At 26.7% G+C, this 18070-nt stretch overlaps 1 protein-coding gene across 1 annotated transcript in view; it reads left to right on the plus strand.

Moving 5' to 3' along the window:
- Positions 1–18070, plus strand: part of LOC135928702 (uncharacterized) — a 42073-nt gene that overhangs the window by 9268 nt on the left and 14735 nt on the right. The window contains exons 3-10 of the mRNA XM_065465159.1: positions 2795–2857; positions 2906–3175; positions 4510–4692; positions 4823–5209; positions 6392–6644; positions 10223–10399; positions 11233–11649; positions 16733–16864. Coding sequence (XP_065321231.1) covers positions 2795–2857; positions 2906–3175; positions 4510–4692; positions 4823–5209; positions 6392–6644; positions 10223–10399; positions 11233–11649; positions 16733–16864 — 1882 coding nt within the window. The remainder of the gene's footprint in view (positions 1–2794; positions 2858–2905; positions 3176–4509; positions 4693–4822; positions 5210–6391; positions 6645–10222; positions 10400–11232; positions 11650–16732; positions 16865–18070) is intronic.

The raw sequence follows: 18070 nt of genomic DNA on the forward strand, positions 1-18070 counted from the left end.
AGAATAAAAAAAAGTAAACGATGAATGAGATATTATAAAGTGTTAGGCAAATAATCATGTTTTATGTGTTAATGAACTTGTGCATTAACTAAAAAGTAATTCATAATAAACTTATCTTTTTTTAATCGGTCTTCGGTCGGACCGGAACTACTGCAAACACTAGCCATGTGTATTGAACTAAGAGGGAAAAGGGAGTGTTACGAAGAAACACTTGTAATTCTTTTTAGGACTTCAAATTGGATTTTTTGTTTGAGGGATAGGGACTCGTTTTTAACCCCTATCCTTATTGATATTTTTCTACCCAATTTTGGGGACCGGGGTTTCCCAAAACACTAAAAATCAGAGGAATAAAATTAAAGAATTTAGAAGTGAACTATATTTATTGCATTTTTTTCTTGGAGTTCCAAGAGATCATTGTTTCTATTAGCCGGAAATGAGGTGACACATGAGGCATCCCAGACAAATCTTTTGCCGTCGAGCCAAGAAGTTATAGACATGCCATCGGGACGCTTGCCACCTCATTTAGTAGACCTATCGACTCCAAACTATTGGGTAAACCGGCCGAAATCAAAGATTTGCATATCAATCTATTTAGATTGTCATATCGGGAAAAACGGCCACTGACTTTGAGGCAAGAGAAACAATGTCTAGAAAATGGATCAACTTGCTTATTGCAGGCAGCACAGATGTCAACTGACGGGATAAAACAACCTAGCCTATGACCAATGCCAATTTGAAACTTATCGTTTGTGAGTAACATTTCCTTTTTATCACTCGGGATCGCATCTAGCCATTCATAGCCGTTAGGATTTTTTTTTGCGTTTCTGGGTAGTTGAAGGTTAGTTGGATCGAGACACAAACAAAGTTTTTCAAATGCATATTGAAGCATGGGAACTAGAAAGCTCTTTAAATGACTGGAGACTGGGTGCTCGGATCCTTGTTAAAATGAGTGATGAAGATTTAAGTCCTCCCTTAAGCAGGCATGAGGCAAAAAACCAATTAAAATCAGAAAACTTTAGGACTAAAAGGGAGAAAATAAAATACTTAAATTTTAAAAGGACTTAAGGAGGGAATTATATTGGAAAACCAGGGAAGGTTTGTGCAAGAATTAATTTAAAACATTTTTTGGTGAGGAAAAAAAACGATGCTTAGGAAGTTAAGGAAGATTCTTTAGTGAATTAAAAAGAGATTGAATCAAATTGTCAAATCAATTTCGACAAAAGGAAGTTGAAAAGCCTATAGGAGATCCTAAAAGACAGAGTTATTCGTGCGGAATAATTAAAATCTGGAGATACCATTAATTAAGGTCTAATTTGAAATCAGGCTTTAATTTTTTGACAAATTCTGAATACCTATAGTAAATGGTAAGGGACCTAGAGGATCACTTTGCTGAATCCCCCTTTCAGAGGATAGGGAATATTCCCCGAATTTGAGTATCGAGGGAAATCCATAGCAGGAATTAAGGAAATTTCAATATTTGGGGAAATGTTGTAAGAAAGAGGGTAAAAATGAGCTCCTATGAATGCTATTGAAAGCATTTCTGAAATCTAATTTGCAGAAAACTTTATCCGTCTCAGTGTTTATAAAAATACGCGCTACATGTGAGGCCACTTCTCACCCACCTCTAACTCCAAAACCTAACTGTGAGGGAAATAGAAGAAAACTAACCTTAGACCGAATCCTAATTACGATAATCTTGGCTATTACTCCAGGAAAAAATGACCCTATAGCTATTGGTCTAATACCGCCATCCTATTTGGTTAAAGAAACAAGATTTGCACCAAAAAGAATAGGACGTATACAAAAAGGAACTTCGCGTATGAGGAAGTTATTACAAAGTTCGTTTAATGATTTTAGTGAAGGGTCAATAAAACCACTATCAAAACATTGGATTAAATCAACAAAAAACCTGGTCTGAACCCGTCTAAACGTATTAATATATTTTTTTTGAGATTTTTAAGAAAAAAGGACGTAGAAATGGGGTGCTGTAAACTGGAACGTGAACCAATCTTTATTAATAACCTCTGACTGCCGTATACTGGAATAAAAATAGATCCGACTCGGATGGAAAATCTAGATACGGCTAGTAACGAAGATATTATAGCTACCTTTTATCTAAAAAGTATACATTGCGACTTTAGCTATCTTAATACAATAGCTAAATTTAGAATTTACTTTAACAACATTCTATATTATTCAGTTTATAAGATTTAAATTTCAAAATGTACTCATTTGTCTTACATGAAATGTTACTAATTAATATCAATCCTAGTTATTGTAAAACTTGACAATCTTTATTTAATAAAATTTTTGATCTAGTTTTAGTTCTATTTAGCTAATACCAAATTGTTATCGGCCGATAACCGATCCGATATCATATCTAATTTTGTATTCTGTAAACAACTAATCGTTTTTTTCTAATGCATACATCTAGTGTTGCAAAATCATTCCATTTGAGTCGATTTTTAAAAACGTCTAACTCACAATTATATCTAGAAAAATATTACTCAAACCTGGAGATTTTGCTCATAGATGACTTGGACATATATTGGCGAAATCTGAGGCTTAGGCAATATTTTTTGGTTAAATATTGAGTTTGCCGTTTTTAAAAATCAGCTCAAATGGAGCGATTATGCATCATTACATACATCTATTCATCTCTTAAGCACACTTTTTTTTTATAATGATCGATCCTTTTTAATTTTGTAAAACTATTATATAATTCAAGTAAATACTTTATATAAATTTTACTTTGATTGCTATTTTAATCAAAATTTTAAATATTTAATTTTAGCTCTTGATGAACACACTAACATCCACCAATGTTTCGAGTCCAAAATTTCATTTTTACTTTAAAGTTAGCGATATATTTACATTTATAATTATATTGAATTTAAAAATTAAGACAATACTAGATGAAGTCGAAAGTTGTAATTTAGAAGAGTATCCATTAAGCATATCATTTTTGAATTTTCTTAACGAATTTTTCGCGTCAACTATGTCCAATCCTCAAAATTTTAGAATTTTTTTTATAGACCGTTATTTAAATCCTATAAAAAGCATAGGGGGAGATTTTGAAATTTCTCATAACGTAATAACCCTATATATAATATATATTTGCGAGAATTTTCTCATGCCTCTATATTCGAGAAGCTACAAAGTTCCACTAGAAAAGGTAATTTTTTATATACATAACATAATTTAACCATGGGAAAATATATTATTAAAAACGGATGTTCGATTACATAATTGTAAAATATTTTACCTAGTTAAATATAATAGTACTTACTGCACATGGACTTGTAGATATTGTATTTCGGGAAAATATTTAAAAGTGCAAGTTATATTCTTGTTTTCAATCATTAAAGAACGTGGGTATAAAGGGAAGCGCTAAAAAATCATTTTAAACAATTTCTATCTTTCTTATATTTGTTAAGAAATAATAAAAACTTTTACAGGCATCCTAAAAATGATTGTTGGTTGCATTAATGCAACAGCATAAAAATATGAACTCTAAATTAGGAGATTTTTAAATTTATAGTTTTGATTAAAATAAACATTACCATCTTATCCAAATATGTTGTGCGACATGAGTTTATTTGAGGGGGTTAAAAGTAGTGAAGGTTACTGTCCGGACCTCAGTTCCCAAACATAAAACTCCAGGCCGTGATATATAAAAAAGACCAGATCAGAACCGGTCTTTTATTTTTTTTCTTATTTTAAAAATATTTTTGTTTTTACCTAAACTAAGTTTGTTTTGTCATTTTATTAAATATAAAAGTATTTTATATTAGCAATATCAAATCAAATATTAATAATACAATAAATATACAAATAATTAATTTAAAAGTATCTTTTTTTGAACTTCGTTTTCATAGTATATTGCAAATATGAACTAAAAAAAAGAAACCTAAAACCGAAAACTCCTAGAAAAGATATATAAAATAAAATATACATAAAAATTTAGTAAAAGATTATATGAATTGAGTAGTAAGGCAAACTTAAATAATAATAAAGGCCCCTAGGACTGTGAAATAATTAAAAGATTGGTCTGGACCGAGGTCTTCGAAAAAGACCGGATCGTTGACCTTCATTGGATAATTTTCATTATTTAGTTCGTTTTTTAAAATTTATCACTTCAATTATATAAGAATGTTCGTGACTCAATAAATATATTATCTTAAATGTTAAAAAAATTTAATATCAATGCTGATTTATTTTTAAAATGACGACATTTATCGGATCAGAAAATTTAATAATATCGGCCTATTACCTATATTTTAAAAATCAAATAATCAGCCCGATGTAAAGAATATCTGTAAATCCTTAATATTTGGCATCATGGGGTTTCATAAACCCTAAAATTGAATAATATCAGGTAGTAATTAATTCTTTGGGCAAAATCAGGCAACTAAACAAAATGATTAAAGTTTTGTAACCCCATGATACCAATGAATGGTTAATACAAATAGGCATTATATTTTTTATAATTTCTTTTGGATTTTTTAGTGGAAATTAGGAGGTTTATGCTTAAAATTCCTGTCCTCATTCGTACAAGTATGTGTAGATTATAGAATCAATCAAAATTTGAATGTTATTGATCAATATTATGATCCCATTATGTACTATCTTACTAATCCTTTACAATATTTGTTAGCTCAACTTCTAAATCAAGGACCTATATCACAAATAGTTTATTTTTATATATATGCATTTTTTTATACAAATTTTTATTTTACTCAAATAAATTAAATCTTTGCAAATTTTTATATTTTATTCTATTTTTTATTATTCTATATAAATAATTACTTTCTTTCTATAGATATATTATATCCTTAAACAAGGCGTCAGTATTATAAATGAAGAAATAAATGATAATAATGCAAACCAATATGACACAGAAAACAGTTGGATTCTGAAGAAATGTTGTGTTCCAGCTCTTAAATTAATACTCAATTTAAATAATCATAAAGTTAATGGGTTGAGGGATATTTTGGATATGCAACAATATAAAAATATCAAATTTGAATCACATTCTACTTCACATAGTTCTTCTTTTACATCGTCCAATATCAATGACTTGAGAGACCTCTTGATATTTCCACATTTAGAATTATTTATACGATTTATATGTGAAAGTTATTTCAATGCCCCAGAATCGAGTAAAAATATTGAGCAATCACTGCTCTCTCTATATATTCTGAAATCGGTAAATTAAATAACAATTCTATTTTTTACCATATTATCGGGTTATAACATTATTAATATTTTATATATTCAATTAGTGATAAAACAGAATGTTCTGAGCACAAAATGGCTTTCAAAGATAAATATTTATTTATAAACATCAATTTTAAATTTATAGCGATTATATAGCTTTATAGGTCTAAGACAGATCATTATTTATTCATTCATATATAAATAATAAAAAAAATTAATCATCTAATCATAATCTCATTATTATTTAGGATTATTCGAAACTATTTGTATTATTTATTTTAAATTTTCAGTATGTATCGTGTGAACTTTTTCTTTATTACCTTTTCCAATCCACTGATCTTTTTTTTTAAATTAGATAATCCATTTTTTCACTTTTGATTACCGATTAGTATAAATAATATAAAATATTGATTCGTATAATTTTTGTGGGCCTAGTTTGATCTCTTGCATTCATTCTTCAAATACACCAAATATAAATAAGAAATTGCAAAAGCCCAGTGTTTGCAAATTTTCTCCATATAATTTTCGGCACGGCCAGCCCTGACTTTTGAAATTTGGTAATTTTATGGCCAATCGCTTCGATTTTTTAAAATTTGGATGTTATTGTACTAATGGTTTTATAAGAATATGAGATAATTTTTAAAAGATCCGTGATGTGTTTTGCAACTCGTTAGTTAATACAGTTTAAATTTTTTATATTAATTCCTAGTCGTAAATAAAATGACCGACCTTGTGTAATTATTTTTTCCCCAGGCCTGCTTTGTTTTTTAAATCATATTATTTACGCCCTTGGTACCCCAGGCTTAATTAGGGCGATCTAGACAGGGTTTTGCTTGTCTGGTGGTCTCTGATATAATATTATCAATAGCATATTTTTCAGCCACGATGTTTGACGCATTCGCTCTAATTTTTATAGACATAATATTTAAGTAATATCTCAAATCTAGCTTTTATTTTTTTATTTCTTAAAAATTCAAGTGTTGATAACTAAATTTTCTGATATTATAAATATCATCTTATACATTCTTTTTAAAATAATTTATTTTGGAAGGACCTTTTGTTTGAAATGATTTCTTTAGATATTATCTGGTTACATACTGTCAGGTGACCCTTCATTTAATGAATACTAAAAATATAGGTATTAACTTTTGTATTTTTTATATATTTTCAGTTAAACAATGGAACATTTATTGACGCCAATAAATTAGCTCATTGTATTGATTCACTCATCACACAAAGTGGGGATCAAAAGGACAAATCTCAAAAAATGATTGTTTTTGGATTTTCTCAAATATTTGATTCCTATTACAAATTTTTGGACATCTATAAAACCGGTCAAAATAAAGCATGCCACGATACTACAAGCCTCTTTCCATCATGTGCTGTATATAATTTCATGGGATTGTGTTATGATATTTCTATAAGTATATATTGCCAAAAAAATATACGCTTTTATTAATTGCTATGCCATATTAAACACGAAATTTTTTCATAAATTATAGAAATTTTATCAATTTTAATCAGGGTTTAACATTTTCTCAAAATTCGAAAATCTTCAAAGACGCTCTTTTGGGAAAAAATTTTTTGAGCAACAAATCTTTATTCAAAATACCAATACCCAGGTCTCCTTTATAATAAAAAACATCTAGGAAATTAATTTTATTTTTTTTTAAATCTAAATATAAAAAAATCATTAAATGAATAAAGAAAAAGATTTCATCACAAAAGATTTTTATATTATAAAATCCCGAATTGCTCAAAATCATAGAAGATTTGTTTACAAAAAACCTCAAAAATATTCCTTGAGCATGCTCAAAATTTGAAAAAAATTTCAAAGCTCATTTGAAGATTTTTGTTAAATCCTATTTATAATGGCACAGTGCTTGTTTTATAAAAATAATTTTAATTCTACTAATTTACTTAAATTCAACAAATAAGTATTCACGGTGAATCTCTGATTACAATAGATTTATTACCAAATAAAAGATTGTACCCACGACTTTAGTAGAATCTGATATTAATACATCAAATCTAAGACTTGTTTAGATATTTGATATTAATACAAAGACTATCCATGCACACCTTTATTCAAAGCTATAAATATATTCATATTATATTCTTAAATAATGGAAATGTCTATTAAAATTGTTAACCATCAATCGGAATCCCTGTCTTATATTTTTATATGTTGCGTTCACGTGGAGTTCAGAGAATTTTTTATAATGAGCCTTATCTTATTTCAGATTCTGTTATAAAATCATCATATTCAGAAGATATACATAATTTTTCAACAATCCAACATTTTTTAGTAGTTTATTAAATGAAGATTTAATGGTCTTATGCCTAAATTTTTTATAATACTAATTTTATTTCATCAAATTTGATTAGTATTCTTATAACTATTGTTAAACGGCTCGTTCTGAGCCGATTTTACGCTAACTTAATATTTTAGCTTGAAAAATATTGCTTAAGTCTCGAAATTCCGATAATATATGTCTTGACCTTTGTTCCTTCTATGAACAAAATCTTCAGGTTTGCGTAATATTTTCCTTGATGAAATATTGAGTTAGCCGTTTTTAAATATCGACTCAAAACAAGCCGTTTAACAACACACTAATACCCTCAATTTGCGGATTTAAAAAAACGGCTAAAACAAATTTTGTCTAAACCTTGAGATTTTGTCAAAAGAGGGCCAAACTCCCATTATTTGGCTAGATATCGAGGCTCTTAATATTTGTTTCTTGATCTTATATTTATAACATTAACAAAGAATCTCAAATAGAAAAATTTTATTTTATTAAAAAACGAATTCAATTATCGATATAAAAATATCAGAGACCTGCAGAGGTACTATCGGCTCGGATTTTTTTTGAAAAATTTTTTGCGCCCGTCCACTTGAAAATATTATATTAATTTTTATATATATATCTAATAATAGCGATTTATAATATTTGGTTTTAAAAATTTTTTAGGCCCGGCCCGGGTATAATTAAAAAATAAAATAGGGCTCGGCCCTTTAGTCTCTGAAAAATATAGCGCATATAAAAAAATACTAGAAAAAATCAATTTAAAAAAACTAGTATCTAGTCTGAGCCTGTTTCTAAATTGGACTAGGGCAACATGGAAACTATTCTTTCTACAGAAGCTAAAATATACTACACCAAAGAGTTAATTAAAAATAGGAATTATTTCTTCATTATCAACAAAAATTTTTTTTAGAAATCCACCACTCAAAATTGACATTATTTAATATAGGCTAAAAGATAATTTTTCGGCAGAAATTTTTTGGATAAATATATATTCTTTTACTTTTGAACAGTGTTGTTAAACGGCTCGTTTTGAATCGATTTTTATCCAGAAAAATATTGCTAAAGTCCCGAGATTTCGATAATATAGTTTAGACCTTTGTTCCTTCTATGAACAAAATCTTTAGGCTTGCCTAATATTTTTATGGATGAAATATTGAGTTAGCCGTTTTTAAAAATCGACTCAAAACGAGCCATTTTAAAACATTACTTTGGACGAACTTTTAGTGTGTTCTATCAACCCTCGCTATTTGATATCTACATTTTTTTATCTCGAAATCATTACAGTTGATTAAATATAGGAGACGGGCATCTATGACTTACAATCCTAAGTCAGAATTTATGTAATAGTATCCTTTATCTTCAACATGTTTTATGTATTATCCGTAACTAATCTTATAACCGTACAACAAAAATCATTTTTGTATTTTATAATAATTATCTTTTCAAATTGTATAATTTTCTTAAATTTGGAAAATCCTTAAAATATAAAATCCAATTTTTATTTAAAAAATACCCGATTTTTTGACTATTTTAAAAAAAATAAGATTCCTCGCGGGAATGATAAAATTTTAAACTTTGTAATTATTTTTTTGAAAATATTTTTAATAATCATATTGCCCATTTTTTATTTATATTTATTACTGACAAATGACAAGGAATATAATACCTCCTACCAAAAAATATTGATTATGATCACAAAAATATGCCAACCAAAAAATTTAAAATTCTTACAAAATCTTTTACTACCCATTAAAATTGAATGTTGCCTAAAATCAAAGATACTGTCTATTCCATTATAATTACAAAATATGCTAGAATAATTGTCTTATTTTTTTACTTCACAAGGAAAAAAATATACAAAAATTTTTAACTACTCTGTTTTGAACTGAGTTAAATTTTGCTTTATAAGAAAGTAATTTTGAATGAAGTAAGAAAAGAAGCTTGCCTTGTCATTATTTTTTATTCCACGGGGAAGAAAAAACACTTTTTAACTAATTTATTTTGAACGGAATTTTAAGATTTTTATTATAAGAAATGAGTACCATGAATGTAGTACATTTTTCTTATTCAAGGAAAAAACATTTAAAAATTTAACATCTATTCAACTATGATTAGACCGATTTCCTTTAACCTCATAAAGATCACTTCCTCTAGGAGTCTATAAAATAACTCATAGAATATATATAAAGGAAAATTTAAAATAATCTATCTTCATCACAAGGTTTATGCCTATCAATTTTAAGCGAGGGCATATATACCAAAGCCACTCCAACTTCCGATTTTCAGAATCTAAGCGATAAAGTGCTTCCAAATTAATTTTAGGTTTTGTATTATTGATTTATTAATTTATTAGTTATGTCAAATCGATAAAAAAAACCAGATTTTCGCGAGACCCCTTGGTATTTGGGTAAAATTTTATATAACTAAGGTGCACACGTAACTAAAGCTATATAAATTCTAAAAAAATTGCTTGGGAATAATTTGAAAATAATAAAAATTAATTATTTTATTTTTATATAATTAAAATTATATTTTTATTGATATTTAAAAATTCAATTATTCTAATTATTTAAATCATTGTTTATCTATATTTTCCTTATTTGATACATTAAATATTCAATTCTTTTAAAATAAAATTAGCCTAAAATATATATTTTTTTAATTTGAATTATATATTATTTATTCAAAATTAGGCGAAAATATAAGGGACAAGTGCCTTATTATCCCAATAATCCTAATTAAATTGCTACTTTCTGGGCAAGATGATATAATTCGCGACAAGCCACTCAGTAAATTTGCACTGTTTTTATTAGGAATCGGAGATTTTCAAAACAGCTCTCTGAACATGGAATCTTTGTTTATTTATCAAGGTAAAATGCCTTTTTGTTGATTATTTTCCAATTATAATTTTAATCATGTCATGATTAACACGTTATTACAACGAATTTTATTTAAAGTCAGAGTATGAAATCATAACCTATAACTTATTTAAAATTTATTGAAAACGAAATCCATTTTAAAATGTCCAGAAACCGGTCCCAGAACCGGTTTTAGCAAAAGTTCAAGTTTTTTATATATTTTAAGTCTTTTGTGAATCATTTTAGATAGATTTTTTATTGTTTTAAATTTTCTTGATTGTTTTAACAGGGTTTGGAATTAAAGTCTTGAACACTAAGAATTAGGTCAAATTTAAGAATTGAAATTAGAATCCAAACAGGACTGAGAGCCCAAACTCTTTCATTACTAGTAAGTGAAATATTTTTTTAAGTTTTCTTTGAAATGGGAGTATATTAATATAAATTATGCTTAAATTATTTTAAAAAATGTTTTTATAATTGTAAAATTAAACACTGCAATATTCTGAGCAAGTAAAATCCGTGAGTTCATTAAATTAATTTGGTGTATATCGACTTTGGCTCATTTTCTGTTGAATGGATGCAGCGAGCTTAAATGGAACCTCATCACTAATAGTTAAAAGGTTTGGGTTCTCAATTCTGTTTGCAATTGAAAAAAGAACTTACACATTCTATCACTATTTATAAGACATATAACTTTAAATACAACATTGTTATTTATTTTCATTATCAGACAATTTTATTCCCTTACCAACGGCTTAAGTAAAAACATTGAGCATATTCAAAACATATTAGTTTTCATATATTTAAATATAATTATGTCCGAATTTAAATAAAAATACTTATAGTCAAACCTCGGACTTGTTTAGATGCGTTATTAGATTTGGCCGATTCATCACCTTGGCTTTTGACCATTCCATCATTGAATGGAATAACCACTTCATTTGGGAAAGAATCAATTATAAATTCCCATTTTTCCTCTCTACTTTACGCGTTGTTACATAAATTAGCTTTGCAACCAAATACATACATTAAATTTTTAACCTACCTAAGAACTCGGGATCTCAATCACAAAATTAAGTTTGAAATTTCTGATAATTCATATGAGAATTCTGGAGAAACTGAAACATTGGCTTGGCAAAATCATTATACATTACATTTGATTAAATTGCAGGATTTGTATAGTACATTATCATTTTTAAAAGAATCTATATCCATACCTAATGATGACCAACCGAAAGATTTTGACCCTATATATTTAACAGGTTTTAATATATTTTATGAATATCTTAAATTGCATCTGTTGGATTAATATAAAAGAAATTACCTTAAAAAACTTAAAGACGTGTAATTTAAAAAAAAAACACTAAATAAATTACAGAATATATGATTGGCAAAAAGTGAATCTTATATTTATTGCTATTAATTTATCCCTATTGTAAAGTTTAACCATAACCAAAATATTAAACTTTACATACTTATTACCTTTATTACTTTGCAGTTTAAAGATATTATGAGCCCATTTTGGTTTTATAAATTTTGCATTAAAATTTTGTAAATTTAACAGACGTCGAAAATATAAAAAGCTAAAGAGTGATTCAATGTGATCTTAACTTGTTAATTGATAATATTTAACATATTCGATATTAGGCATATAAAGAGAACTTAATCTTACTAATGGCTTATATGTATTTTCCTATTAAAATTATCTTAGGTAAATTTTAATAAATGCTCTCCAATTTAGGAAAAATAGGTATGGAACACTTTTTTGTAGCCCTAGCCCAACCAAAATTTAAATTTTTTTATGCCCGAGCCTGATCTGATCACAAATTTTTGTCAGCGCGACCCGAGTCTGACGAAAATTTTTCACCCTGCTGTTTATTAAATATAAGTAGGAATTTCTTCCAAACTTCAGATTTTCTATTTGTATTTTCTTTGGTATTAAATTCTTGAGTTCTAATTTTTTTATAAATTATTTTTAAATTTGGTTCCACTCTATAAACAATTTTATAAATATAAAAATCTTAGGATTAGATAAAATAAATTATCAAATGGAAATATTTCATAACTGTTATAACATATTAATATTCTAGATTTTTTATTGACTAAATATAGAATATAATATTTATTTTATTTTAACCTAATAGAATATGATGTATATGTAAGTAATAAAGTTTTATTAAATCACGATCACAGGAAAATGTTAATTAGGGATATGGAAATTACATAAATGAATAAGAGAAATGCGTTAGATGAAAATGACATGTGATTCTGATTTACATTTCGATGTAACCAATTGATTATTGAGGATATTTGATGTCATACCTGAGAAAAGTGTTAAACGTCCGATGCTCGAGTCGGGCTTCGGACAGCCGTGCAGGGCTGATTATTTAAAAAATTTAAAGTAGCTTAAAAAGTAGCTGGATAGATTTTCATGAGCTATTTTATTTGAAAGAAATTTAACACTGATCCTATATATTTTAATTGTTTGATATTTAGTTTCATTTTTGGCCATTTATATATTTTTTAAATTCTAAATGTTTGGTGGGGGGTAATTAACTTTAGGGTCATTCCACGTCAAATGAGCAAAAAAATGAGATTTTCGGCCGACCCCCTTTGATTTTTTTAAAATTTGGCAAGCAAAGAAAGGTCAATGTAATTAAGAAATAGCCAAAATTTTAGCCTCCTAACATTTATATTTTTGAAGATATTAGGGTTCAAAGTGGCAAAAATGACGTATTTTTACCATTATCTGCCTTCATTCAATTAAGCATATCTTAAAAACTACATAATTGTAAATAACAAATTTAATATCAAAATTACGTACAAAGATTCTACTTTTAGATAAAAAAAAATTTTATTTTTTTTTCCAATTTCCGGTCATTTTATTTAATATATAAGGACTAAAAACGATTTTTTGGAAATAATACGACCTTCAATTTTTTTAAAAAATTTAGTAGACATTATTAAACTCTTCCTTTATATTTATAAAAAAAAATTGGTCTGGGACGCGGCCATCTTCATTCTCAAAATCGATATAAAGGTTTAGAAAAGTGTATAAATATTTTCCCGAAAGGGGGCGTCTTTGTATAAAATTATATATTAATCAGTTTTTAATGGTTTTTCTTGGACTATTTGATATAATTTAAAAGATTATTCATCTTGTAAGTGAAAATAACAATAAATGGGGCTTTCATTCAATTATAGAAATTGTCTATCGATAAAAGAAATTCAATTTTTACTTTATTTATAATTTATTATAAAAATTTTTGCCCATATAACATATATTTAATAAATATTAATAAAATATGTTCAATTAAGTTTCGAGTTCTTGAATATATGAATCAGAATCTTGTGCATTTCATATATGGCGCCCTAAATATTAAAAAAATTGATATAATTTAAATTTAAACTCACTTTTAAAAGATTCTAATTTTTCGGTAGCGCATTTACTTTCTTGTGACGACAATGTATAGTATAACTACGGCCAGTAGCATTTAACAGTGAAACTAATTTTAAGATATGACATTTGGGCAAGCAAAGAGTGTCGTCTATACTTGGAAATGTAAAGGAATTAGAAGGTCCATACTTCCTGCTTTTGATTTTTCACTAAAACAAAGCTAACCACCAATTAGAATCATAAGGATACGTTAGGTATCCTGATATTTTTTCAATAATTATACTTTCATCATTATATGATAACTATTCTAAAGTACTTTCTATTGAATTGGAATACATTTTACTTTTAAATTATGTAGATCTGTTGGAATAAAGGTGTGTATTTTGTGTGTTCCAGGTATAGATCTAGTTTTTGAAAATCTTTCCCTGAGTAATAGATCTTCGTAATCATAATTTATTTTAGTCATCTATTCAAAATATATGACATTAATATTTTCTTTAGCTAACTCGTACAATTCATATGATGTGTACTATGAGTAAGGCTAAACTAGCTCTAACGGCTAATCTTTTAACAGTGCCACCAATCCCATCACAAACACTTTTCCCGTGTGCTGTAGCAGAAAAATGCCATTTCGCCTGTACCCCGAAATCCATCTCATGATGGCAAATATTAATAAAATTTTTACGATTTTTATACTGTGCAGTGGATCCACCGGAAAATAAAAAATTTTATTAATTAAAAAATTTAGCAATGTTTTTTTAAAATAATGTACTGCTATTGTATTGTGTTGCAAAGATTCGGATATCATTACATAATTTAGGCAACAAATATTGGCAAAATTATCTTTATAATATATAACAAAAGGGTGAACAGTGGATTGAGCCCTATTCCAATGATAATTTTGTACTTCATCCTAAAGTATAAAGCTATAGTTTTCTTAAAAATCACAAAATTAAATATTGATCTTCGTCTAAGTTCAATTTTAGATTGTTTTGATACAACGATTGTTGCGTTGAAATAAAAAAATGATAAAGATTCCATTTTTTTAAAAAAGGCACTGATAAATTCACCTACTGGTTTGGTTATTGTTTCAAGAGTGGTTCTATCTACGGATAGCCATTGTTTGTATGTTATAAATTCGATGTCCTTAGAACGAAACAATATTTCTATTTGATATCGTAAATGTGTTGACCCTAAACAATTATCACATTTGCCCATATAACTGGATGGTTGAGGCGAATTACAAATTATTAAGTGTAAAATATGTTTATATGTTTTAAAGGGCAACATATCATTGGTTAAATTTGATCCAATGATCATTAATTTAAATTTTGGTGGTAGCTGCAATCACATACATGTGTACCACTACCTTCAACGAGTATACAATTTTTGGGCGAATGCTTGTGAATTTCGAAAAACCAATTTTAACATCAGGCCTCATTTCTTTAAAAAATATATAAATTTTTTTCAAATTATCTAAAATTAATCTCTTATGTATGGTATTCTTTTTTCCGTCTTTGGTCAAAATCGAAACGCAATCTTTCTTGCCTGGCATGATTCTGCTTATTTCGTCCATACAATAAAATTCTTGTACAATTTTAACTGTATATTCGTCTATAGTTTTTCCAGGCTTGGGGTTAGGTGTTGATAGAAATCAAAATACCAAGAAATTTATTAAAAAATGAATTAATATAGTGAGCATGTGTTATTGAATGATTAAAACCCTTTCGCGCCCGAAATATTTCATATGAACAAAAAATACTTGTACTTTAATAAAATAATCATTTTGACATTTTGATATAATAAAATAATGATTTTGACAGGTTAATGATAAAATATGAAATAATAAATATTGTTTTATAAATTAATATCTCTAAGTACCAACCATTAGTTTCTTTAAATATAAAAATTAATTGATTAAAAATTTTAATGACAAATGATCTCGCTGGACGCGAATGGGTTAATCAATTTTAAAATTTTTATTTATTTTATTGATTGAAACACTTATTTATTGTTATTCTAATTTAGTAAGGCTATGCCGATTTTAGAAAATCCGATCCAATATTTATATTGTTTTGGGTAATTTTATGATAATACTTTTATTTTGTATATAATTTCATAATAATAATAAATTAATATTTGTAATATTTTAAAAATATCAAATTATTTTAAAAAATTGAGTAGAGAAAATTTTGATATTATTTTTGGCGTCTATGAAATGAACAAGATTCTGATTCATATATTCAAGAACTATAAACTTGGTTGAATATATTTTATTAATATTCATTAAATATATGTTATATGGGCAAAATTTTTTATAATAAAGTAATAAATTGAATTTCTTTTATCGATAGACAATTTCTATAATTGAATGAAAGCCCCATTTATTGTTATTTTCACTTACAAGATAAATAATCCTTTAAATTATATCAAATAGTCCAAGAAAAACCATTAAAAACTGATTAATATATAATTTTATACAAAGACGCCCCCTTTCGGGAAAATATTTATACACTTTTCTAAACATTTTTATCGATTTTGAGAATGAAGATGGCCGCGTCCCAGACCAATTTTTTATCTAAAAGTAGAATCTTTGTACGTAATTTTGATATTAAATTTGTTATTTACAATTATGCAGTTTTTAAGATATGCTTAATTGAATGAAGGCAGATAATGGTAAAAATACGTCATTTTTGCCACTTTGAACCCTAATATCTTCAAAAATATAATAGTTAGGAGGCTAAAATTTTGGCTATTTCTTAGTTACATTGACCTTTCTTTTCTTACCAAATTTTAAAAAAATCGAAGGGGGTCGGCCGAATCGTGGTTGATTTGTCATGGAATGACCCTTTAATTAATTATATAAGTAAATACAATGTGTTAAGTTTATTATATCCACCCAAATTTTATTTCCTTTATCAATAAATAATTTTTTTCAATTGATTTAGCTGGAATTTATATTCGATTGGCGTTCTTCTTAAAATACTTTTCCGTGGAAATTAATCAATGCCTAACCCAATTACTACCTTCATATTTATTAAAATACACTAGGGCATTATTTAAAGAGACGATTACGGATGGTATATATGATTTAATAGATAAAATTTGCAGTTTATTATGCTTACCTCTATTATATATTAATTTATTTTAAAATGATATAGTTTCGTAAAAGATTTATAAATTTTTTAAATCTTTTTAATAGTGGAAAAAATAATGAAGAACTGATATTAAATAATATTTACTTTGTTTTCTAAAAAATTATTGATCTTTTTTTAAAATAGTTTGATAACTTGAAATCAGAATATATTTGTATTATGCAAGAGCACTGGGTCATTCCATGCCATATATACCTAAAACACAAAGTCAAATAAATATAATACTGTCTAGACTGATCATTTATTCAAATATCTATACAATAGCGAGATACGTTGGTTTCCCATATAAATAATTTATTTATTTGCGTGTTACTAACTAATTTGTACAATTCAAAATTCATTTTAAGAAATGAATCATGAGTTTAGGCAAATATTATATTGTGGTTTCACTGCAACACCCCTTAACAACAAAATTTTCAAAATGAGTTTTTTTCCATTTATGGATTTATAAATATAATTTATATCATTTCATAAAAGATCAAAAGCTAATATAAAATAAATGTTTTAGTCCAATATTAAAAGCACCTAGTCTATTATTTTATTTTTTATAAGTCAGTCTCTTTTCTTGCAAGCATGTAAAAGTCTTATGCAATAATTCTGTTTCTAAAGTATTAAAGTTTATTATAAATAGCTTTATATCTTATTTTTGAATGTAATTAATTTATTCACAGTTAAATAATAAGTATTGTTATTTAATTTATTATAATTTATTATGTTTGTAATTGTTTTTGATACAGGGTTTCCCATTCAAATAAGGAAAAGTCCAAAACAAAAGAGGAAAAGGTTCAATCAAAAAAGGAAAAGGCTTAAACAAAAAAGGAAAAGTGTCAATCAAAAAAGGAAAAGTCTAAAGGTTTAGGAAAAGGTCCGATCAAAAAAGGAAAGTGTCAAACAAAAAACGAAAAGGTCTAATCAAAAAAGGAAAAATCTCAGTCAAAAACGGGAAATAATAATTTAAATTTTTATTTATTTTTCAGGGATGTGAACCCGAATCCAGACCCTGAACCCTTCTGAACCTGGACCCTTTTTAAAAGTGAGGTTCCAAGAATTATAGGTGTCATAAAAAATTTTAAAAATAAAAATATTTTTTTAAAAAATAATAAAAATATTTTTTTAAAAAATAATAAAAAT

Source organism: Gordionus sp. m RMFG-2023, chromosome 4 (genome assembly GCF_954871325.1).
Source record: "Gordionus sp. m RMFG-2023 chromosome 4, tfGorSpeb1-WG-v2, whole genome shotgun sequence".
Classification (NCBI taxonomy): Eukaryota; Metazoa; Nematomorpha; class Gordioida; order Chordodea; family Parachordodidae; genus Gordionus; species Gordionus sp. m RMFG-2023.